The 24,838-nt window shown below is 43.6% G+C and overlaps 1 protein-coding gene, 1 long non-coding RNA gene and 1 pseudogene across 6 annotated transcripts in view; 1 reads left to right on the top strand and 2 right to left on the bottom strand.

Annotated features, from left to right (window-relative positions):
• Positions 1–3,240: 3,240 nt before the first annotated feature.
• Positions 3,241–5,050, bottom strand: LOC101726204 (glycoprotein-N-acetylgalactosamine 3-beta-galactosyltransferase 1 pseudogene; annotated as a pseudogene).
• A 4,542-nt stretch (positions 5,051–9,592) lies between these two features.
• The window catches only part of Tbc1d31 (TBC1 domain family member 31), a 97,343-nt gene continuing 82,097 nt past the window's right edge, over positions 9,593–24,838 (top strand). Inside the window, exons 1-2 of one of the 5 annotated variants that reach the window (XM_087184379.1) lie at positions 9,593–13,974; positions 16,851–16,970. Coding sequence is in view for 2 of the 5 variants with exons in the window: in XM_004838002.4 (XP_004838059.2) it covers positions 21,663–21,739 (77 nt within the window). In the remaining 3 variants the exon portion in view is untranslated. Of the gene's footprint in view, positions 13,975–16,850; positions 16,971–21,526; positions 21,740–24,663; positions 24,728–24,838 lie in introns of those variants that run through there. The other 4 variants (XM_087184377.1, XM_004838002.4, XM_004838004.4 and 1 more) reach the window with 4 other exon arrangements.
• Positions 17,165–21,413, bottom strand: LOC110347544 (uncharacterized). Its single transcript, XR_002392233.2, has 2 exons — positions 20,892–21,413; positions 17,165–17,295 (listed from the first exon to the last, which is right to left on the bottom strand). It is a non-coding gene; the product is annotated as an uncharacterized LOC110347544 (long non-coding RNA).

Genomic DNA, 24,838 nt, shown 5'->3' with positions numbered 1-24,838 from the left:
CGGGCCACCTGACCGGAAGTCTTGCGGCTTAGGGGGACCGCGCCGATTTTATCCGGGGCCGCGGCCCGGGCCTGGGGCGGGATGGGATGAACGGGGAGGGCGAAGCCACTGCAGGACTGGTGGGAAACAGCAGTTGCCAGGAGCAACGGCCAACGCTCCAACCAATGGTGCGACTGAACGCCCTCCACCTATTTCTGGCCGGAGTTGGGATTCCCCAGGACCTCCAGGAGGCTATGAAAGGGGCAGGGGCGGTTGAGGCACTTGCTCAGTTATTTGACAACTGTTGGTCGGGCGGGTCCCGGATCTTCCCTTCTCGGGGGAGATTTTTTTTTTTTAATGAGCAATGGAATAAGGTAGTTTCAGAGAGAGGTAAGAAAACAAAGCACCCTGGGGTGGAGGGGGGAAGCTTGGGGAGAGATGGTACCTTAGATGAGCACCTGCAGGTCCCAGGAGTTGAGCAGAACCCGGGCCAAGATCTAGGGGAAGAGACTTCCACGTAAAGAAAAGTGCTCTGACTAGCGGGGAGGGGCCGTTGCAGGAACTGAAAGCAAAAACTGATGTTGACGTTTGTTTGTTTGTTTGTTTGTTTGTTTTTGGTTCCGGGGATCAAACTCGGGTCCCTAAGCTAAATCCCCGGCCCTGATGTTGACTTTTAATCTAGTTCATCGGGCAGAACTTGCATTACCAGCAGGTGAGAATCCCTCCAGTTTTTAAAAATAATCTGTAAAAAGATACAGAGTAGAGGGCCAGGGATTTAGCTCAGTGCTTCCGCCCCCTGACTAGCAAGCGCAAGGTCCTGAGTTCGATCCCCGGTACCAAAAAAAAAAAAAGATACAGAGTAGAACTCCTCTGCTGTTTCAGAGTTAGGACCTATAGTTTGGGATTGACAAAGCCTTAAAATAAAGACCACCAAAACACAACAAAGTAGTCAACAAAGTTCGATTTATGAACTTGCTGCAGTGAGGGAGATTGTGATTCGGAGGTCCCATCTCACCAAACAAAAAGGTTGTTATTAGGAGGAAAGGGAGTTTCGATAAAAATCAAAAGCAGTGTTTTGATGGACTCAAAGCAAAGCAGAGTTGTAGGCAGTATCAGATTAACCTCAGGCTTGGGCCTGAGCTGAGAAGCAGAGGCAAGATCCTTGTTTTTTCAAAAGCTCAAAGTAGAGATAAATGTGGACTTTGAGGTCAGAAATTCATTATCTAAAGTTTTGCGTCTGGATTGAAAAATCAAGCGTCAAAGTGACCCGCATGGGTCAGCTCCTTCAGGCAAAAATGGATATTCCACTCACACTGATGTAATTTGAACAATTTCCAACACTATTCTCCATGTTAATTAACAAACGCACTTTTTACACAATAGCAAGACAGTAAATATTCCAGTTTGATGAAAGGATACATTTGAAGACTTAATGAATAACAAGCATAGTAAATATATGAAGAAACTTCTCAGAGACGGCTGGTGAGAATACAAATTGATACAACTTTATAGGGAAGATAACTCTAATATAAAGTAAAAGTAGATAGTTGTATCACAACAGCACAACAACCACTATTACCCAACATACAGTGAGAGAAACTGATTATCTAGATTAGGTTGAAAGCTGAAGAGAGCTCCTCTGATGAACTCCTAAGTACATGTGCATAAATAAATAAGAAGAACAGTATTCATTTGGCAGTATTCTTTTCTAGGCTGTGTTCTTGATTTTACAGAATGAGTGCTCTGAAATTTAACTTCAGTCTTTAGAAATACTGGAGTTTATATCATGGTAACACCATCTTTTAGAAATATCATGTAAAAATTACTTAACGTAGGGCCAAGGATTTAGCTCAGTGGCACTGCACCTACCTTGAAAGAGCAAGGTCCTGAGTTTGATCCCCAGAACCGAAAACAAAACACAAAAAATTACTTAATTTCTTGGAACTTTAGTGTCTTTATCTGTAAAATGGAGCAGGGTAATAATAGTATTGGACTGTTTATATCCAGTACTTGAAGCAGTATTGATGTTACTACTCTTCTTTTTTCTTTTTTTTTGCTTAGCTGTCTTTTTCAAATGTTTTACATTGAAAGTGTATTACAGGGGCCAGGGGTTTAGCTCAGCGGCACCACGCCTGCCTCACAAGTGCGAGGTCCTGAGTTTGATCCCTGTACCAAAAAAAAAAAAACATTAAAAGGTCTACTACTTTGTAATTTTTAAAAAGTTAATTAGTAAGGGTAATAGTCTGCCTGAAAACGGTCCTGCCCTAAGGATAGAGCAGTTGTTTTCAGATGATCATGGATCTAAGGATCAAGGAGAATTTAGCCCATCCCTCACTCTTCGGGACATTTGCTACAAAGATGGGTTGTCCTTATTCATCTTAAGAAGAGAATTTACCCAGTTTTCCCAGGTGGTTTGCCTGGGACTTAATTATTTCCTTATAAAGAATTTCCTTTGTTTCTGTCGTCAACACAAGCCACTGTTAAGTGTGTGGGTAGCCAAGCATCATGATGCACACCTGTAACCTACATTCTGGAAGGCTGAGACAGGAGGATCACAAGTTCAAGCTCAGCCTAGACAACTTAGCAACGTTTTTTGGTTGGGGGGGCAATGGGGATTGAACTCAGGACCTTGCACTTTTGAGACAGGCGTGGTGCCACTAAGCTAAATCCCTGGCCCAATTTAGCAACTTACTAAGCTCTGGCTCATAAATAGGGGTGGGGATAGCTCAGTGGCGCAGTGCCTGCCTTTTAAGAACAAAGTCCTGAGTTCGATCCCCAGTACAAAAAAAAAAAAAAGACATGGGGGGGGATAACTCAGTGCCAAGGCCCTGGGTGCAATCCCCAGTAGGGGGGGTGGGACAGAACATGCAAATCAACAATACTGAGCTAGATTCCAGAAAAATACGGTGATGTGGACTGAATCATTCATGATTAATTAATGAGACTATGCATTGGTATAGCTTCTATAGCGAGCAATTGGCAATATTTAATGCACATCTAGGAATTTAAGCTTGAGACAGACTGCTACATTTTTTAATGTACAGCTAATCATTGCTGCAATTTTTGAAGTAGAAAAGATTGGAAACAGCTGAATATCTGCTAATAAAAAGCAGAGTAGGGGCTGGGGATTTATCTTAGTGGTTCTGCCGCCTGCCTTGCAAGCTCAAGGTCCTGAGGTCAATCCCCGGTACCAAAAAAAAAAAGAAGAGACAACAGATTCAGTAAAAGATTAATTAGAACCAAGTATATTGAGGCCCATAATAATTTTAAAATGTAGTTTTAATAATGCACTTTATGGTAAGTGCCATTCTTATTCTACCTTCTTTAAGAAATACTGCTAATATAAATAATCACAGCAAACGTCATTAGACAACTGTGTGCAGAGGAGTGGTTCATTTATATGATTCTGCAAATAAATTTATAAACTACTGAGCAACAGTACTTCCTTCTAAAATTTTAAGGCAGATCTGTTTAGCACTGTGTGTAACTAATGTGGTACACTGCAGTTTTAGCAAATTTAACTGTTTTAGTTTCTCAGTGACAATAATACACATGGTCGAGAACAGGTGACAAAATCTCTTTTCTAGTTCTACCTGCCACCACTTTAAAAAACACAAGTTCTTATATAGATTTATATATTACTGTATCAAAAAACATTTAACAGCTTATTTAAAGCTTCAGTTTGCAGTCATTCATTTGAAAGATTTCTATCCATCACTGGGATTTCAAGGCTCTGTGTCAGAAATGCAGAAGTCTTCAGTGCCACGTCAGACTTTTTACCTTGGCTCATTTGTGTTCCTTTCGAGGGTTTCCTAATTTTACTTTTGGATCTTCATTTTTGTTTACTGGACTTACTTCTTTTAGTACGTTCTCAGGTAAGGCAGGTTGATATCTATACAAATAACCATATGCACGACGATGATAAACGAGATATTCTAATTCATACGTGGTTGTTGAATCAACATAGTGAAAAGAAACTGCAAGATCAGAACAGCAACCAGGGCCCTCTACAGGAGAATAATAGTTGTATTTCCAGTACCAAAAGGTTCTGGGTAGATAACCTTTGATTAAGTGGTGTTCTGGTACAAAGGGATGAAAAGTTTCTTTTCCTGTGGTATCTCTGGAATCTCCAGCTTCTACATTCATAACTTCCATGCATTTTCCCAGTGCTAGGTCTTCAATGGAAGAACTGTGTACATTTTTCTGTTTTAAACGCATCAATAAATCTCTTCAAGGCTTCTTTCCTTGATACATATCCTGCTCCTCCACTCATGTAACCCTGCTTTACATAGGGCTTAAATCTTCTCCCCAAATAAATGGGTTCTTCAGGGCTATATTTTGAAAGAAGTTATCTCAAATTGTCTAGTGTGACATATGTCTCATCATCTGCTTTCATAAACCAGTCCACATCTTCTAAATAATGGTCGCGAACACACTGAAAAGCTTTCACTGTTTCCAGTATAGTTGATCCCTACCTTCTTTGGTTTTCAATCCCACAGGAGGGAAGTCTTTATTTTCTTCTGAACTCATAAATAACACTTTATTACAACGCTGGGCCCATGTGGCTTTGACATGTTTGGCTTTTTTCTCTAGATTGAGGGCCCGTCATAACCCAACAAAGAATTTTAACTTTCTGGTACAGGTTTTCAGCGATGTCTGTTCTCATCTTTATGTTGGCTAGAATCTGCATTGAAGTTCATTTGTCCTTCTAGATGATTCTGTCTATTATCATCTGAATGTCTTGCATGAGGATCATTATGAAGAATATTAGGCTGGGTGTCACCTTGTTCTTCCAACAAAACACTAAATAGCTGAGAACATAAAAAAATTCCTATTGCTGATCCACAGAGGAAGGTTAAAAAATTCAGCCAAGATTTAGAGGCCATTTTCCGAAAGTGTATTTCAGTACGTATAGAAATCCCATCGCACTATGTCCGCGCCAAGGAGGGGAGAAGCGACATAGAACTTCCCTCCTCTTCCGTGCAGCAAGCGCCCCGACACACACCCGGCTCGGCTCGTCCATTCAGCAACAGGGAAACCGACCCCCCCTCGCCCCTCCGGGGGGCGGAGAGGGGTGACGCGGCCGGTGACCTTCGCCCCTCTGGGCGGCCACACGCTAGCCCGGACCGCCGTGGCCGCATAGGCCATCCTCCGACAGCGGCGGCCGGCGGCCAAGGCTGGCCCAGCGCGCGCCAAGAAATACGTTTTTAATAGAACAAGGTTCATTTAGAAAAAACAACTTCCCCAAAAATGGAGAAGTAAAAAAGATGCCTTAACTGTATCTTTCTTGCTATGATTGAATTATTGTTTCTTTCAAAAACAGAACTTAGAAACGAATTGGAGGGAGACCAACAGTCGAGCACAATGTTGCCTAGGACTGAATCTCGGCGCTGCAGCCCAGTGCTGCTGACAGAGCTGATGACTCAGATATAGGAAACCAACCTAGTGGGGTGCCTGCCACCGCAGTGGCATCTTTCTTTAGGAGTTCAAAGCACAGTGCAGATAGCCCCAGACCTTCTGTTCACTAGCCACGCCTTGCAGGTGATGATGTGACAGTAAGAATAGTAACATCGCCATCATGCCCAGCACAGCCAATTCTGCATTTTAGCCAAAGCTTGGGAAAATTTTCAAGTTTCCACACTTGGCTGGGAGATGTGAGGATTACTAAACAGATATAAAGCACATCTTACCTGTTGTTCTTGGGGGGGGGGGTGCGTGCACATGAGCATGTACATGCACGTGCCCAAGTACTAAGTAGAGTCAGCCTGTAGAGGAGCCAGGCGGGATTCCAAACCTTCCTCTGTCCTTTGTTGGTTATGTGACCATGTGGAAGTCACTAAACCTTGTAGCTGTCTTGTCCAAGCAGAAAAAATTGTATTACCTGCCACCTACACTGAGATTGTTTCAGTTGACAAGGTCTGTGCTTGTACTTTGCATAAAGGTCTCTTTTAACACTCACACTAACTCCCATAGGTAGGTACTTATTATTATGCAAACTGAGAATCAAATTAGTTTTTCCAAAGTCATATAACTAATAAGTTGTAGTTCAAATCCAGGTATATCTGACTCTAGAGTCCATCTTTTAACTATTCTACTTTATCAGTGTGATAAATTTAAAGGTTCTTTATAAATTCCAAAGCATCTCATAGGTACTAGTTTTATTCTAGTAACAGACTCAAATGAATAAACAAGGCTGGCTGGATCAAAGAGTTTATGTAGGAGGTACTGGGAAGAAAATTATTTATTTGGTATCCAACTTCTCTTAAAGAATCCTACAAGGGCCAGGGATTTAGCTCAGTGGTTCCGCCACCTGCCTCGCCAGCACAAGGGCCCAAGTTCAATCCCTGGTACAAAAAAAAAAGAATTCTACAAATCAGAATAACATAAATCCACACAATAATTATTGATATTCATAATTTATGTTCAACTCAGTTTATATTCATTATCAGAACTATAGTTAGTTATATTCATTCAAGATATGCCTTGAGGAAAACCGGTAATTTTCTAAAATGCCATTTTCTGAATCAAAGAAAGATTGTTAAAGATAATTATCAGTGTTAGGATGTGAGGTGATTTAAATGCAGGACTCTTCAGTTGGCCCTGGACCTGACTCGTTACCCGCCGTGTGAACATTCCACTAGAATTAAGGTGCAGGTAGAATTCTTGGAAGCCTGAACTTGGTGTCACATCTGGAGAAAGACACAATAACCAGGGCCCTGAACCACTGCCACAACATGAGGTGTGAAGCCAGGCGTGCTGATGCACACCTGTTACCCTCGTGCTCCAAAAGCTGAGCAGGAGGGTCGCACGTGCAAGGACAGCCTGCAAAGGCATCAATGAGACCTGGCCTTTAAAACCTACCAACAGCAAAGACAGGGCCTGGTCCACCACCAAGACAGCTGCTAACTGAAATATGACATCAGTAAGTCTGTGAGTTCAATAACCAAAACCTGTGGGAACAAAATGTTTCCTGGGGGCCAGAATATTAGAGGAGGGTTTGGGAGAGGGGATACTCACTGAAAAGAAAAGATGATTTAAACAATTGTATCGTCTCCCAATCTTTGTCACCATAAATGCTATTGTTCTTTTCATTTCACTTTACACTTAAAAAGGCTTTCTCGGTTTCTGCAAAGCCTTAATAATTATCGTTTAAATGCTAATATTCTACCAATGGTGTAGCATTATTTGTGGCCATTTTCCTATTTCTGGTACCTGTTTTCCAATACTATTCATAGCTCTGTAATGAATATCTTTATGCATAACGTTTTTGTATTCTAATAACTTTTATGTTTTGCTAATAGTTAACATTTGTTGAACATTTCTAGTTTGATTGGCACCAAGCTACACCCATTATGAACATGGCTTTAATTAAACATTACAATATGGGCCAGGGATTTAGCTCAGTGGTTTCGCTGCCTGCTGCACAAGCGCAAGGACCCGAGTTCGATCCCTGGTACCAAAAAAAAAAAATTACAATAATGGGGTACTTTTATTTCATTTTACAAAGGAAGATACAGCCTCAGGAAAGTAAGTAACCTGCCCTGCTAGCAAGCATACATGTAAGACTTAAAGCCAAAGGTGATGCCCATTCATTCATTCAACAAAATTGTTGTTGTTGTTTTTCTTCTTGATTTTTGGCTTTTGTTTTGTTTTTGTCAGGTGCTTAGGTTTTTTGTTTGTTTGTTTTGGTACTGGGGATTGAACTTGGGACCTTGCACTTACAGGGCAGGCGGCAGCACCACTGAGCTAAATCCCCGGCCCCATGTGCTTGCTATATACCAGTCGCTACTAGGCAGTGAACCAAATTGAGTGTTAGCTCTGCCCTCTTGGACCTTACCATCTAGAAGAGGCAGAAAGGCAATTGAAAGGGATAAAAGTAAGATGTACAGTAGTTTTGCTGTATGATAGGGGATGTATGGTAAACATTAAGAAAAAATAAAGAAGAGGCTGAAGTTTGGGCTGGTCAGGGAAGCCCCCATGATGTCAGGAGACACTTGGACAAAGACCCCAAGGTGGTGAAAGAAAAGACCTTGCAGTGGCAGGGTGCCGAGCCCAAAGGCCACAAACACAGAGATTGACGTGGCTGAGGTGCGTGAGGTGGGGAAGCAGGGCTAGGGTTAGGGGAAGGAGAGGGGCCCCTGGAATCACGGAGAACACTACATACGGACAGGAGCTTGCATTTTATCTGTTCTTACCCAACAGAGCACAGTGCTTCTGAGTAATCCTGTTGAACTCATTTCCAAGAATAGGACTTCAAAATAAAAAGGATGTGAACAGCTTAATGGCTGTTAACTCCCAGGCTGTTTGTGAACCTAATTGAATTTAGGTCATAGGGTCCCTCATTTGCATAGACTCTTCCGAGGCTCCACGCAACATTTTTGTACTCATGATTTTATATCTTTTTACTGTTACTAAGTGTTTGTTGTCTTGGTAAATTCTGCAGTTGTAAGTTACATCATAATACATGGGGATTAATGAAAAGCCAGTGGTGCATTTTTGTCATAATTCACTAAAAACACATGGAGGAATGCAGAAAAGAAGCTATGGCCAAATTGTCCATACTCAGCAGTGAGGGGTCAAGTGGAACAATGGTCTTCCCCCATGGAAAGACACTGTTTACTTCAGGGAGAAGCTGGCTTGAGGTTTGGCGGAAGACGCCTATTCAGAGGACATGAGAGTGGAGTTCAGTGTGTTATTCGGCAAGTCGGGTTTCCCAGTGTCTCTCAGCATTCTCTCAAGTCTGCTGCAAGATGATCTTGGCATCGATAAAGAACGTGGAATCAGCTTTGTGACACAGTACTGGAAGAAAGGCGAGAGGTCTCCATGCAACCATCATCTTCATAATCACTTCAGTAATAGCACTGTTCTTTACAAGGGGTGAGAAACCCGAAGTCTTGGGGGTAGTTCTTCACCTCCCGTATGGAGGTGCCCATCTTCTGGGAAACCTTTCAGAGTGATTTATGGTCCAAATCAGAACGGCTTCAGTTAAGATACAGCACGATTGCTGTTCCCCAACCCTGGAACACACTTTTCCCAGAGGAGTGATACTCAGCCCTATCAGACCAAATGCCCTCTTTTAAAAATAAATAGTTGCTATACCAAAATGCAAAGCACAAGTTATGAACAATAATTCCAGTGAAATAAATGCAATGTAATTGTCGTATAAATGAGAAATACAGGAAAATTAATTTATACTATAAAATGTATTTTAATATGATATAGGCACAACATTAGCATTTTCATTACATTAGCAGATGTAATGAAAGAGTCTGGTGTTTGCAATTATAGAGTCACAGTGAATAAAGAGGTTCAAAAGCAAATGGATACTTGAGTGTTGTATTCATGACTTGTGCCAAAACATATTAAAAGATACTAAACTGTAATGGTTTATATCTAGATGTCCACCAAAGCCTCATGCGCTCTGGGGAGGGGATTGGGTCATGAAGGTGTGACACTCCTCAGTGAATTAGTCCACCAGTGAGTTCATAGCTAAATGTGGTGCTGGGAGGAAGTGGGTCACTGAGGGCATGAGGTGAAACAGTGTATCTTTTTGCCTCCTCCTTTGATCACTAGGTTCCTCCCACCACCATGCTGTGGCCTGGACAAATATAAGGGACAGAAAGCGGGCTGCTGATGCTGCTTGCTGCCTTCTGCCCACCATGAACTGGGTCTCCTCTGTGACCCCCCTCTGCCTTGGAGCCAGCTGGCTATGGACTGAAAGCTCTACAAACTGTGAGCCAAAATATACCTTTCCTCCTTTAATTTGTGGGTGTCAGGTGTGTGTCTCAGTGATGTGAAAGTAACTGAGACATAAACTTTTCTTATAATATGAGAAATGCATATCAAGCCGGGCATTGTGGGGCACGCCTATAATCCTAGCACTCAGAAGGTGGAGGCAGGAGGATGGCCCAAATCTTGAGGCCAAGTTAGGCTACATAGCTCAAGGACAGTCTGAACTACATAGTGAGACCCTGTCTCAAAAAACCAAACCAGGGCTGGGGATTTAGCTCAGTGGTTCCGGCACCTGCCTTGCAAGTGCAAGGTCCTGAGTTCGATCCCTAGTACCAAACAAACATATCGAGATGCTATTTCTCAACTATCAGACTAGTGAAAAATAGTACAGCCCCTAGGTGGAGAATTTTTAACAATAGAAGCAACATACATTACTTTTTAACCCAGACAACATTGCTTTTAGTACTTTACCCTGAAGTTAAACCTATAACAGTATAAAACATTGTCCAAAAAGTCAGATACAAGGCTATTTAATGTTGCAGTATATGTAATTTGCAACATACTGGAAAGCATCTAAATGACCATGTTTAGGTGCATGTCTGTAATACCAGCACTCTGGGTGGTTGGGAGGGCTGAGGCACAAACTGCAAATTCCAGCCCAGCCTTGGGAACTCAGTGGCTTACCCCAACCTGTCTTAAGATTTTTAAAAAGAGCCGGGGATTTAGCTCAGTGGTTTTGCTGCCTGCCTCGAAAGCACAAGGTCCTTGATCCCCGGTACCAAAAAATAAAATAAAAAAGGGGCTGAGGATATAGCCTAATGCAAAGGCTCTGGGTTCAATCCCCAGTAGTGCAAAAACAAACAAATAATAAATAAAATGAAATAAAATTTTTTAAAAGGGCTGGGAGTATAGCCCTGCAATAGAGCACTTGCCCAGCATGCCTGAGGCCCTGGGTTCAATTTCTAGTAGAGGGCAGAGGGAAGGCAAGATGTTAGAATGTAACCTTAGTGTCATGAGTAATAGCGCAGTTTACCTGAAAATGAAGCCTTAGGCTTAAGAGGAAAATGAGTAATTTGAGATGGTTTAGTGAATGTTGGATTGCAGCCACTTTTAGTCATGGAATATTATTGCTGTCCATGTAGACACAATGTGCAAGTGTGCGTATGCTTAACTGCCAAGGCATTTGAGCCAGAAATGCGACATCTGTCACATTTGTTGGAAGCCAAACCAAGTAGGCATTTAGAGAGCACTGAGAGAATTTTGTATTTTGTACATGCTGTCAGAAGCAACAGGGGGAAATGCATTAGGAAGAGGAAGTGTACATACTAATCAGTCAAAATAGTGCATGCCCGAAGTGGCTGCAGGGTTCCTCAGCATAGGCACTGCTGCTTGGGCTGGTTTGCTCTTTGCTTGCCAGAGGCTGTCTCATGCGTTCCCGGGCCACCATGTGATGAGCAGCATTCTGGGGCCACCATAGCACCCCTGGCCCAGTTGCAACAACTGAAAATGTCTTCAGACATTGCCAGATGTCCCCTGCGGGGCGACATCTCTCCTGCTTGTGAACCACAAAGACATGTGATGCTTATTCACTCCCCTTCTTCTTTTGAAACTACTTATAAATCCCAGTACACACGCACACACATGCACACCCACGTACATCTAGACCTACCTCCAGGACAGCCCCTAGTCAAAAGAAGATATTTTATCCCTGTGTATACGCCCTCCAAGTGTGCCCCTGGGATTTTCTGCTATCACCTGTGGTCAACAGTTACATGTGTAGTCACTAATAAAACATATTTCTCAGGATTCCTGCACTTGTGCGGTTCCTTCCTACATCGAGTCTGGTTTTGACCGTGTGACTTCTTCAGCCATCGAGACACTAGCATGGTAAACAGCAGAGGTGTGATAAACACGCACACTTTCAGGCATGTCCCCCAGCAGGGACAGCGAACCTTTTGGAGCTCTCAGTGATAACAAACAGCCCACTGCAGTGCATGTGCCGCAGGTTCGCCACCCTGTCCTACAGTAACATTCCTTTCTTAGACACTGGCATTGTGTGAGAAGCTCAGGCCAGAGCACAAAGGTTAGAGCCGCTGGAGAGGCACTGGCCAATGTGAAGCCACAGTGGATATTCTGACCCAGCTGAGCTACAGCTAAACAAGCCTGAGAAATTCGGCTGCACTGTGTGGAGCAGAGCTGCTCAGCTGAGCCCCATTAACGCACAGACCTGTGAGAGACAGGAGATCACTGATGTGCGAAGCCAGTGTTCTGAGTTAGTTTATTACAGCAGAGACAACTGAAGCCCTATCAAACGTCAGAGCTGAGGACAGGGAGTAAGCAGCACAGCTGGAGCTGGCTCATTCCAGCTCCCAAGAGCCAAATGCTAATTTTCAGGGATTTTCTGCAAAGTTTGACAAGAATTAAACACAGCTGCTATTAAAAATTAAATTACAGGGCCAGGGATTTAGCTCAGTGGTTCTGCCGCCTGCCTCAAAAGTGCAAGGTCCTGAGTTCAATCCCTGGTACCAAAAAAAAAAGAATTACATTACATAAAACTTGCATTAAAAGAAGTTATAAAGGGTAGTAAATGCTTCTAATTATTGTTCTACATTTTACTATTCATTATGTTTTTGGGGTTATTGGTATCTATTGCATCTGTACAGTACACACATTATATGATGGTGTCCTTTTGCTCAACTCAATCCAGTGCTTCATTCAGTGATGTCACATTGATAACTGGAAATTGGCCACGGTAGAAGTGTTTACACCACAGAAATCACCAAATGATACCCACAGGGGTGTCCAGGCTCGTGTCTAGGCAAACCCCCAAAGCCTCTTTCAGTCCTAGGGGAGCTTTTCAGAGATGACTGGAACTAGGGTGTGTAAACTGGGGTTAAGTGTGTGATGCTGGGATTTAGGGTGTGTGATTCCTAATTAGTTCACTGATTGGCTTGGCATAGCTCTGGGTCAGATTAAGGCTGCCCCATCTTGGGTGTGAGTGCTACCCCCCCCAAGGATAAGATATAAGGGACAGAGAGGGTCATTGCTTGTTGCTTGCTGCTTGTTGCTTGTTGCTTTGCTTCTTTTACCATCTTGCTGCCTTCTGCCTACCATGGACTGTTTCTCCTTTTCGATGTGCCACTCTGCCTTCCAGCCAGCCAACTATGGAGTGAATCCTCTACCAACTGTGAGCTAAATACAGGACATAGAAATCCTTTAACTTTGGGTGTTGGATATTTTGTCTCAGCAATGAGGAAAGTGAGTAAGCATGGGCTCTTCTTGGCCCCAAGAGCCAGTTGTTAAACATGCACAGCCCAGCCCTGCTGCTCTCCTGGAAGTTGGATTAAGAAGCGCTTCAGTGACAGCCAGCACTGAAGACTTCCAGTTGCCAGGCACTGTTCTGAACTCTGCACAGCTCTGAGGTTGGCACTATCATTATCCTGGTTTTATAGATGAAGCGATCAATACACAGAGAAGTCCAGTATTTTGCCCAACAGTAGAGTAATTGTGAGCAGTAGGGTCAAAGAATGCAGGCATTTTGGGCCTCGTGCCTTTGCGTATATTACCCAAACCATTCCTCAGGGTACAAGATCTGACAAGGGCAATCGTACTGACAGGAAAAACCGAGCAGAAAATCTGAAAGAGGAGCTCTGTGTTCACAATACCCATGAGCCAGAGGTTTCTATTTAATGCAAAATCAGGTCAGAGCCTTTATAGGATTCAAAAACAAAAAGCAAGCAAGACTAAAGAATAAACCACAATAAAGTGACAAGCAGCTAACACACACCTGGCCCAGAGGCCCAGTCCATTTTGGGCCCACTGCCCCACCCCCACACATTCATACAGCTTCCCGCAGGTTAGGCAGGTGGCCCAGTGCCAGGCCTCGAGTTCACTAGCAGAGCAGCTTCTAAGACTGATAGGTTAATCCAACAGCCTATTGTGCACCCCTGAGCATACCTGTCCTTCCTTCCTTCCTTCCATTTTTGGCCGTGCTGTGGACTGAACCCAGGGCCTTCACAATGACCTTCTACATCCCCACCCCTTTAATTTTTTTTTTTTTTTAATTTTGGGACAGGGTCTCATTGGGTCTTATCTTTCTTTCCTCACCGAGATACTTCAGTATTCCTCAAATGCACTAAAACAATAAAAACAACAATACTCTGGAAAGGTGGTTTTTACTGCTGCAGAAGGCCACACAGATGAGACAGACAGAAGAGCCAGCTGTGATGTGCCAAAGTTTGCCGAGAAGGAGCCTGCGAGATGGTGAGTTCTTCCTGAGCATTGTGTGGCTCAGTGGGCTCTCTTCACTGCTGTGTGTGTGCTGGGGGAAGGATGCTATGCTGTCCTGGAATACTTTACTGGGCAATAAATGCTTTGCTCAGGCAGTTTGTTTTCCTCCTTCACAGTAATCAGAAGCATTTTACTCATGGTTTCCTGGCACCCGTCATGCTGTCACAGAGTCCGTAACAGTCACGAGAGCCTGAGAGCCAAGGTTAATTGTGCAGTGCTGTGGGAGGCATTCCCGACTCCAGGCTCCACAGCCCTCTGACCAGGGAGCTCTTTGGGACAGGCCAGTACCTCCAGAGGAGAATGAGGAAAGTTTAATCTTGATCTTTCACATCTTCCTGAGCTGGCTTATGACAGTGCCTGCAGTAACACAATTAGACATTAATTTCTCTGACATGCAGGTTGCAAATAGTTTTTTAAGACCCAACTGCCAAGAATTCAGGGATTATGAAGTTATGCTTTCACCATGAAATGGAATAATGTGCGGTTGTAGGCAAGGTCCAAGTAGCTCCATATGGAGCTGGCTTCTCAGGTCTGCTTTAGATGGGATTGAGGTTGATAACCCCCCACCCTCTTCCTCTGCGGCTGTGGAGGTGCTGTAGAGACGAAATTACAGACATGGCCCGTCCTGTCAGGGAGTAGAGCTTGGCCCTCTCATCTCCCCTCTGTTTCTGGAGAAGGCCTTCTAGAAGAGCTCATCCATGTCAGCTCATTTCTCATAGCAGGTGGCCATGAACTTGCCACCTGTCAGATCAGCATCACATCTCCTCCTCTCCTGATATTGTGCTATTTCAGCTGTAGGCACCAAATCTTTCTGAGTATACATGAAACGCTGCCTCCGGTTGCTTTCATGTATGTTTTATGAGAACACCTAGACATGAATATTTATTTGAGCAGCTTGGAACTCATCCCTTTGATTTCTCCTGTTCTGATTCACATTAGAGGGCCAGGAGGTGGCCTGCGTTACAGTTCCCCTGCACTGGCTTCTGCCTTTCCTCCCTCTCAACAAGGTCAACTAACTGAGCCTTCTGGGAAGTGGGAGATGTTGCCTGGGTTTGCATCAGTTAGCAGCATGACACATGCTGGTGAAGCAGAATTGTTTCAGCTTTCCTACGCGATATGTCGATGCACCCTTGTCATCCCACTGTTGCTTTTCTGGATTCTTCTACAGTGAGTGGCCTGGCCAACTCTTGTCACTTTTTGTCTCAATTGAGACAGCAGCTCCTCCCTCTGTCATTCTGCCTCAAGCCTCAAATTCTTTTTAATCCCCACAATAGCCAGAGGGGTGAGTGGGGGGGGGAAGGAGTTTCCCTAGAGCATTTCAGGGTAAAATCCATACTTCATAGAGGGGCAGACTGGGTCCTTTTATACCTGGACTTTTGCTACCTTTTTCTCTTATCCTCTTTCCATTCACCCACACAGCAATAATCGTCTGTTATTGCTAGTTTTCAAAGCAGTTTGCATGCACCTAGCATGGCTCCTCCTGCATCCTGTGCTTGTACTGCACAGAGGCCCAATTCTGGAAGGCACTGTGTTGCTGACAGCCCCTTCCTTCTTAGAGATGCTGTTTGCTCTCTTCCCTTCTCCTCTACCTCTCTAACTCATCCTATTCCTGCCTCTAGCCCAGGCTCAGGCATCACTATCTCCTAGAGCCTTCCTCACTCCTTTTCGCTCCAGTTCCCTCTGCTTTAGAAATAAAAGGCAGCATTCTCACTCAGGCAACCAGAGTACAGGAAAAGCAGAAGACCGGATGAGCTTTGGGGTCATTAGAACAGGGACACGGAGGTTGCCAGGATGTCCTCCTCCCATCACTTTCCCTGCTTCTCACTCTCATTGTCACGCAGATTACAGCTCTTCTGGCAGCTGGCAGCTCCCAGGTGTAGCTACCAGAGAAGGACTAAGACTTGCTCTCTGGTTTCACACTTCAAATCCCGAAGAAGGTTCTGATTGGCTCAGCTGAGTCTTGCCCCATTCCTGGACCAATCAGAAGCTCAGACTTGGTCTCTGAAGGCCTCTGGGGAAGGCAATGAAGTTCAAGGGATGGGGTGGAGGGTTTGTGAGGGAAACAGTGCTGGGCAGGCAAAACCAGCCAGATGGACAGTCTTCCCCTTCTCCAGCCTTGGTTCTTTTGTGGTTTGTTATTTTTAAAAGTGCTCTCAGCAGGGGCTGGGGATTTAGCTCAGTGGCACCGCGCCTGCTTCGCAAGAGCAAGGACCTCAGTTCGATCCCCAGTACCAAAAAAACAAACAAACAAACAAAAAAACCTCTCAATGTTAGATTCTCTCTGATTATCTTTTAATCCTTATAGTATTCAAATAAGCCCTTTTCCACAAGGGGCTCAAACAGAATTCCAAGAGATTTTTTTTTTTTAATCTCAGGCTAGTGATAAATCGTTTCTTCTGTAGGCATCAGGTCATAGGAAGAATTATAGACACACCACCAGGCCCAGAGAAGAGAGGCATAGACCAGGCAGGCTGAGATAAGAGAACCAGCTCCGTCTACATTTGAGTCTTAGCTTAGTAGCTATACAACTTTGGGCAAGTTAGAACCACTCAGTGTACTCACTAGTAAAATGGGGACAAGATTACTGTATTAGGTAGGATCCTGCTTTTTATAAAGACTCATGACCAATACCCTTGTAACAAAAGGCAGGCTGGCAAGAGAAAAGCATGACAAATTTATTAACATGCAAATGTATGCATACATAGGAGCCATATAGAATGTGATAACTGAAAAGGAAGAGCCAGGTGGTTGAAGCTTAAATAGGGAAAAAAAGTAATGCAAGGAGCAACAGCAAGTTCTGGAAAGGAGAGGGGAGAACCGAACAGTAAACACAGTATCTTATTTTGCAGATGAAGTCTCCCAGATATTCTCTGGGAACTGCCCTCAAAAGAAAAGATGGAAAGCCTGTTTGAATATTGGTAACAACTCAGGAGTATAGAGGATCAAACCAAGAGCCTCAAGCATGCTAGGTAAGCCTCCACCAATGAGCTAACTCTCAGCCTGTGGTGATAGCCTTTAGTCTCTTTCTTCTCTTATCAAGTGGTTAAACCTTCCTGGTTTACAGTATTTTTTTAGTTCTTTTATTGGTACATTTTAGGTATACAATTCATTTACATTTTACATTTATCATTGGGTGTTTGTACCTGTACATGATATATCTTGGTTCTTTTTTTTTTTTTTTTTTTTTTTTTTTTGCGGTTTACAGTATTAATGAGATTTCCAGGACGGACTGTAAGATAATTGTATTTCTTCTGGAAGAAATCTTCTCAGGCTGAGAACCTCAGGGAGCCCCTCCTGTGCTTAGGGGAGAAACAAAGAAGGTTAGAGACCTGGATTCTGAGATGGTATTTCAACTCAACGCGCCAAAATGTCATGCTTTGTGGCATTATTTTCCGAGCCTCAATAAATACTTTCTACTGCAGGGACAAGAAAGCTTCAAAGCTAATCCTTTCTGTGCAGGCAGCCTTCGCCACCTCAATCCTTCCAGGCCCTGCTTAAATGTCACCGCCTGTTCACATCTCTGTCTCTTTCCTAGAGAATTAACTGCTCTCTTCTCTGAAATTCACCATACCTACTCGTACAATGACCATATAGTGCTGTACCCAAGCATCTATTTCTCCCTATACCTCCCCTTCATCTTAAGCTGTGAGCTGTCCAAGGATGTGGAGCCCTGCAGCCACAGGTCCCAGACAGGGTCTGACAAATAGCATACAAAATGTTGAGTGAATGAGCAGCTGGTAACAGGGTCAGGGGAGAAGGAGAGGCCAAGACGTGGCCTGCGTGAATAAGTGACGGCTCATCCAGTTACAGCAGTAAGGGTTCGGCACAACATATACGGCCACTTATAAACGCTAAGGCTCCCAGGAGCACTCATGAGGCCAGTGTTTGGGGAGGCAGTGGGCTGAGCAGCTGTCTTCAAATTGCGGCATCAAAGTTGGTGTATTTGGGGAGCACAGAGTACTGCAGAAGAATGAAAAGATAGGTATCAGGATTTTCTTTTATTTAGAAAAGTCGAAATGAAGCAACATGTCCTATGTGTGTTGGAAGAAACCCCAGAAGAAAAGGGAAATAAGAGGGGGCTCCTCTCCTACAAAACAGGGATACCATTCAGAAGTTCCAAACTTAGCATTGCTCATTTCATCAGTGATTATAGTGAAATGCATCCATGTTTTGTGTGTATCAGGAGGAAAGCTTGTATGTAGACAGGAATCATATCTGGTTGTGGCTTTGGTTTAAATAATAGCTCAAATAGTCGATAAACATGTTTGGAGTGTTTAAGTGCCTGGCACTGTGCCACATGCTAGGAGGTACAAAGCGAATAAATTCCTGCACACAAGGAATATATTTTGTCCTCCTTCTTTTTTTTTTTTTTTTTGTTACTGGGGATCAAACTCAAGTCCTTGCGCTTGCAAAGCAAGTGGCGGAGCCACTGACCTGAATCCTCAGCCCTTTTGTCCTCTTTTACATGGCAGGCTCTATGCTCAGTTCTGAGGCACTCTTTGCCTTCCCAGAGTTAACACTCCTGTTGCAGGCAACATTAGTGAATCACACTGTTAGTGAGTTTGTGACAGGGACAGAAAAGAGATTAAGTTCCATGAGTCTGTACTCTTTCCAACATTTTAAGGAGTAAGGATTCTAGCTTCTGGGTCAGGTCCTAGGGTCAATTTGATTGTGCAATTACTGTTAATGGAGAAAACAACTTGAAGAAGCAGAAAGACAAAGTTGCACTAAATAACAAAGAAATAAGAGATACTAAGCCTGGCCTCCAAGGAAGGTTTTAGAGAAGAAGAGGAAGCCAGGCATGGTGGTGTTTGCCTGTAATCCCAGCACTCTGGGAGGCTAAGGAAGGGGATCACAAATTCAAGCCCAGCATGGGTAATTTAGCAACTTAGTGAGAATCTGGCCCAAAATAAAAAGGGGAGATGTAGCTCAGTTTGAAGTTCCTGGGTTCAAAAAAAAAAGAGGAAGAGAAAGAGGGAGAGAAGAGGGAGAGTATTTTAGATACTGAGAAAAAATGATGGTGTTGGAGTTATTAAATCTGTTCACCAAATGTCTTAGTTTTCTCCCCCTTCCAAACACCTAGTAGACATTAGAGATTGCATAAATTGTCCATATTTTCCACTCCTCTCTGGAACTTCTTTAATGTTCTCCTGTAGTGAGTGGGGGGTACAATACTCTACCCTGGGCTCAGCAAGGTAACTCGTTGGGCCACTAGAAGGAGGTGAAAGTGATGACATGCCAGCTGCAAGCCTGTAGATGTTGCATGACTGTCTTCTGCTCATTGTTCTGCCATAAGAACAGGCCTTGCCTAGCCTTTGGGAGGACTAGAGCTGTTTGGAACTGAGCTGAGTTTCCCAATTGCCGGAGATGAGGCCAGCTTAGAAAGCAGACAGCTGCTGACCCCTAGACATGTGAGTCCAGCCACAATCAGCAGAGCCACCTGGCTGATCCCAGCTACATGAGCACTAAAGGCTTATTGCTGAATGCCACAGAGGTTTGGTGGTTGTTTTTTTCACAGCATTATTGCAACTACACATAACTAATTCAGTAGACTCGAACCTCTTAGCCCTAGGATAGGACCTAGTTCTGGTAGTGAGAGCAAAAGTAACAGTGCCATTTGGGGGCTGGAGCATTTAATTGCTGGCTTGAAATTCTCTAGAACTCTCTTTTCCCCTAGTATATCAACAAAAATCTTTGGAGTAGTGGCCACTCCATTATCCTAGGTCCCCGAGGACTAAAATGAGCTAAACATCCAGCCACAGGGAGTTGTTTTGAGCCCCTGAGACTTTGGACTTGTTAGTTATTATAGCATAACAGGTTAGACTGACCGGATTAGGTGGGGTGGGAATTTTAGAAATTTGTGAAAGGTTATTAATTGCTCCCTCTGATGCTTTTGGAGAGATTGCAGTAAATACTTAAATTGCATTTTCAAATTGTGCTTTTGGTTAGTGTGCTATTTTAATTTGTTTGCCAGCCTACTGACTGGTCTAAGTTTTGGAGAAGTTATAAAATCACCTTCCAAATATCTTGTAAGTTTTCCCAAATAGAAAAGGTGCTCAGATGTTGGGCAATCCAAATATCAATTCAGCTCCAACAAATTGGAAAAATTTCTTCTCTCTCCAGATCTATTTTATCCCAGCAAAAGGAAGCCATCCTTTTTGTAGTGGGTGAAAGGGCAAGAAGACAGACAGGACTTTTTTTTTTTTTTGGTACCAGGGATTGAACTTGGGACCTTGCACTTGTGAGGCAGGCACTGTAACCACTGAGCTAAATCCCTGGCCCAGGCCTTTGCAAATCAACAACTGAAAACTCTTTAGCTACCTAGAACTTCCCAACCCTCCAAGAATGTATCTGAAATACACATAAAGAAGAAAACAAAGGAAGAAATCTTTATGACCTTATTTTATACTTACAGGATTGGTGGCAATGTAAAATGACACAATTACTTTAAAGCATTTCATAGTTTCTTAAAAAGTTAAACCTATAGCTACCACATATGACCCAACTATTCCACTCCAGGACTTCACCAAAGAGAAATGAAAGCATACATTCATATCAAGACTTATATGGGAATTTTCATAGTAGCTTCATACGGAAAACCCAAAAGCTGGAAACACCAATGTTTATCAACAGGTGAATGAATGAACAAATTATGATATGTCAATACTATGAAATACTACTCAGCCATAAAAAGAATGAACTAGTATCCCAACAACACAATTGAACCTCAAAACAATCATCTCAAATTTATGCTAGCTGAAAGAAACTGGGAGTTAGTGTGTGTGTGTGTGTGTGTGTGTGTGTGTTTGTATGTGTGTGTGATAGACAAAGAGAGAAAGAGAGAGATCTATCAACTCATTTATGTAAATTTCTAGAAAACAGTAACTTACCTAAGGGGTGGGAAACAGATCAGCAGTTGTCGGGTCGAGATAGGAACAATTACAGAGACACCCAAGGAAATGAGCTTTCGGGGCTGTAGCCGATTCATTCAGCACCGGCTGTTGATGACATTATTGATTTTCTGGACTGTGATTAGTGGAGTGGACACCATAAAACAGGCGCCTCTTGTCAGATTACGTAACTGATGGACTAATCATAAGGGTGGTGAAAAGGTCAAGAAGAATTATTCATCTATAAGGCTATTTCCCAGAGCCTGAAAGTTCTAGGAAAGGAACATTTCAATTCTCCATGTGCTTGGCTCCTTGCTTCTCTTTCTGTATAACTCCTTAGTCCTTCAACCAAGTTTAGACCGGAATGGAGGGACCACAGGACTGAATGACTTTTGCTACGTCTGGTGATAGACCAAAACTTTTTGAGGTCCTTAGAGTACATAATTCCCGCGCTACATCTGCAGAAAACTACGATTCCCAGGAGGCTTTGGGTCCGGGGGACGGACCTCGGAAAGGGGCGGGGTCTAGAAAAGGGTCCTGGGCCGATTGCATTGCCCCCAAGCGGAGGGGCCCCCTGGGCGGAGCTTGGGCAGAATCCACCTTCCTATTGGTTGTAAACAGAAAGGGGCGTGGCGCGCAGTCGGGGCCGTCAGGTGGTATGGGTGGTGCTGCGGCCGGTGCTCGAATTTCCCGGGTCCGGCGCGCGGGGCCTGCTGGGAAGGCGTCCGACGGTTACTCGCTGGGCCACGCCGGTGACGAGGGGACTTGGACATGCAGAGCACGGACCTGGGCAGTAAGGAGAGTGGCAAGATATGGCACCGCAAGCCCTCGCCGGCCACTCGGAACGGGTAAAGACCGTCGCGAAGGCGCGGGCTGAGACGCCGAGCGGCGGTCGGGTTCGTGCTGGTCTCGCCCGGGGTGGGGCCGCGGTGGCCCGGACGCCGCGCTCCGAAGGCCCTGGTTCGGGTCGCGGGGCGGGAGCTCCGGGCTGAGGCCGCAGCCTCGGATGCGCGCCCGCCCGGCCGAGGGGTCCAGGGTCGCGAGGGCGGTGCTGGCGCCGGGTGCGCGCTCGGGAGGCTCCGCCATCGCCGCGGCAGCGAATCCGGAGGGGCTGCGGCAAGGAGAGCTACGTTCCGGCCTCGGATTCGTGCGCCTTTACAGCGCACCTGCGTTCAGCAGCCCTGTGCCGAGTGCCTGCTAGGTGTCAGGACCCCTGTGAGCGTGGTGCTGAGAGGCAGGCAGGTTTTGTTGAAGTGTTGGTTTATTAGCTCTGTGACCGTGGCCCTGTTAATCACTGTAAATGGGGACAATTAGGCTTACTAGACACATTTTTCGTTCTAAGTGCTCAGTAAATACTTGATGTTCTCTTTATGTTTAAGTACCGAGGAAATTCTGTCAGGCTGCCTGTAAGCAATTGAAAAGAAATTGCTCCAAAATGCTTGTGTGTGATTTATGTGAAAAATCAGGGACAAAATGTAGCTATTAATTGCTATTACATCTATATGGTAGAATTATAACCACGTTTGTCTTCTATTATTGTTAAGTATTTTCCATATTTTGAACAATGCTCATCTAATTTTGTCATCAGAACGTGTAATGTTACAGAAAAAGAAAACTGGAGGGGAAAGGCATTTGCTTTCTTAGTTACCAGGAAAAGTTTTGATGTCATTTCAGAACATTAGTTTTTGTATTTTTAAATCCCCGAGGCCCACATAGAAGTAAGCAGTATAAAGTGCAGTAATTTAGTAATCCTGGAATTTAGGAAGCTAAGATAGGAGAACTGAGAGTTTGAGGCCAGCCTGGGCAAGTTACTGAGACCCTGGCTCAGAATAAAAAATAAACTAGACTGGAGAGTAACTCAGTGGTACCCTGTGTTTAATCCAGAGTGCCAAAACAAAAAGCAGTGTCTTAGTTACTTTTCCCATTGCTGAGACAAAATACCCGACTCCCAAAGTTAAAGGAGGAAAGGTGTATTTGGCTCACAGTTTGTAGAGGTTTCAGTCCATAGTCAGCTGGCTCCAAGGCAGAGGGGGGTCACAGAGGAGACCCAGTTCATGGTGGGCAGAAGGCAGCAAGCAGCATCAGCAGCCCGCTTTCTGTCCCTTATATTTGTCCAGGCCACCCACCCTTAGAGCCGGTAGCACTCACACCCAAGGTGGGCCTTCTCATTATCCACTCTTAGAACTATGCCAAACCAGTCAGTGGACTAACCTAGTAATCACAGATCCTCAATCCCAGCACCACACTCTAGATCCAGCCACCTCTGAAAATCCCCACCTATGACTGCATGAGGCCTTGGGGGGACATCTAGACACAGCCATAGCAAGCAATATAAGAATTTTGCCATTTCCCTTAATGAGTCTAAAAAGCTGTATGTTTAGGTAAACATGAAGAAAATGTTTAGTCCATTTATTTTAATTTAGAGAAATTAAATTTCTCTTTAATGAGAAATATAGATGTTTCTAAGTATTAAAATTTAGAAATTCAGAAAAATTAGCTAAGAAAATTTTCATGATTAAAAACATTACCAGAAAGAACAAGATTCTTTGGCCTTCAGAAGCAGAACATACACACATGTATTATTTTAAGGAGTTGTTTCATGCCACAAGTTTTGTACAGTTCCCTTTCACTTTCAGCAGATATATGGCACGATATCCTCTTCTTAGAAAAAAATAGTAACTTCAGACAAATATAGTTGCATATTCTTTGTTTGTTTGTTTTAGTCAGTACTGGGAATTAAACCAAAGGCCTTCATACTGACTATATCCCTGGTCTTTCTAGAATTTTTTATTTCAAGACAGGTTCTCCCTAAGTCACTCACTCAGGTTGGGCGCAAATTTGTGATCCTCCTGCTGCAGGGCCCCACAGTGCTAGGTTACAGTTGAATAAAGTTTGTCGCAAAAGTATGTGGTTGTTAACAAATATGTATGAAATATAGGAAAGTAGGAAGAAGGGGGAGAATCACCCGTGCACCTATTACCTGCAGATCACTGCTATTTGATATGTTCATCTTTTTTCTTACGTAGAGATTTTTCTTTTCTTCCAGTTTTTTCTAATTGTGTGTTTTTGCATATGTATTTATCAGCTGTTTAGAACCTAAAGTTAGACTGTTTCCACTTTCCTGTAGCTTTTTAAGCATTCTGTATGTTCCTATAGGATACTGAAAAATAAACTTCCTTTCTTAGTCTTTGAACAGAATGACTTAAAGCATTTATACCTAAAACAGGCATATTTTAAGTGGCTGTTCTCTATTGTGGGCCAGCTGCAGGGATACAGTTATGAGTAAGCAATGGTCCTTGTTCTTACAGAACACACCTGCCAGTGTATTATGGTAGATCTTTTAGCAATGAAAATAGAATTCATGTATGCTTAATTCACTTGGAAGTATTTTACATCACAGAAACAAAAGTGTGTACAGTGTTGTCTATCACTTAATCATAATTCATAAGTATTGTTTATACGTATAGCGGGTTTTTTGTTTTGTTTTCTTTTGGTGTTTTGAGACAGAGTCTCGCTTTGTAGCCCAGGCTGGCATCAAACTCAGTGCTCTGTCTGCCTCAGCCTCCAAGGTGCAGGGATTACAGGCAAATGGTTTTGTTTAAAGTGTTTTACTCCAAAGCTGTAAGCTCTGTGAAGGCAAGGACCAGGTCTGTCAGTTATTCTTAGCTCCTGGCTTGCTCAGTGTCTAACATACAGTAAGTTTTCACATATTTCATCAATAAATGAACAGTAGCTACTTTGATAATGAATAAGTTTCTGAACTGTTTTTCAGAAATCCCTGTTAAGATTGATTAGGGGAGGAGAAGGAATAGCAACAGGAGGAGAGAGAAGAATGGGTAGGCAAAAAAGGCTTCAAACTTAGTAAAGTGTACTTTGAAAGCTGTATTTGTCATATATCAAGTAACACTTGACAATTTAATGTTTAAGTGTTTTGTTTTTTGTTTTGA

This window comes from Heterocephalus glaber, unplaced genomic scaffold (genome assembly GCF_053883595.1).
Source record: "Heterocephalus glaber isolate CG9 unplaced genomic scaffold, H.glaber_assembly_v1.0 deba00000281, whole genome shotgun sequence".
Lineage (NCBI taxonomy): Eukaryota > Metazoa > Chordata > Mammalia > Rodentia > Bathyergidae > Heterocephalus > Heterocephalus glaber.
This window is presented reverse-complemented; position numbering and strand designations above follow the sequence as displayed.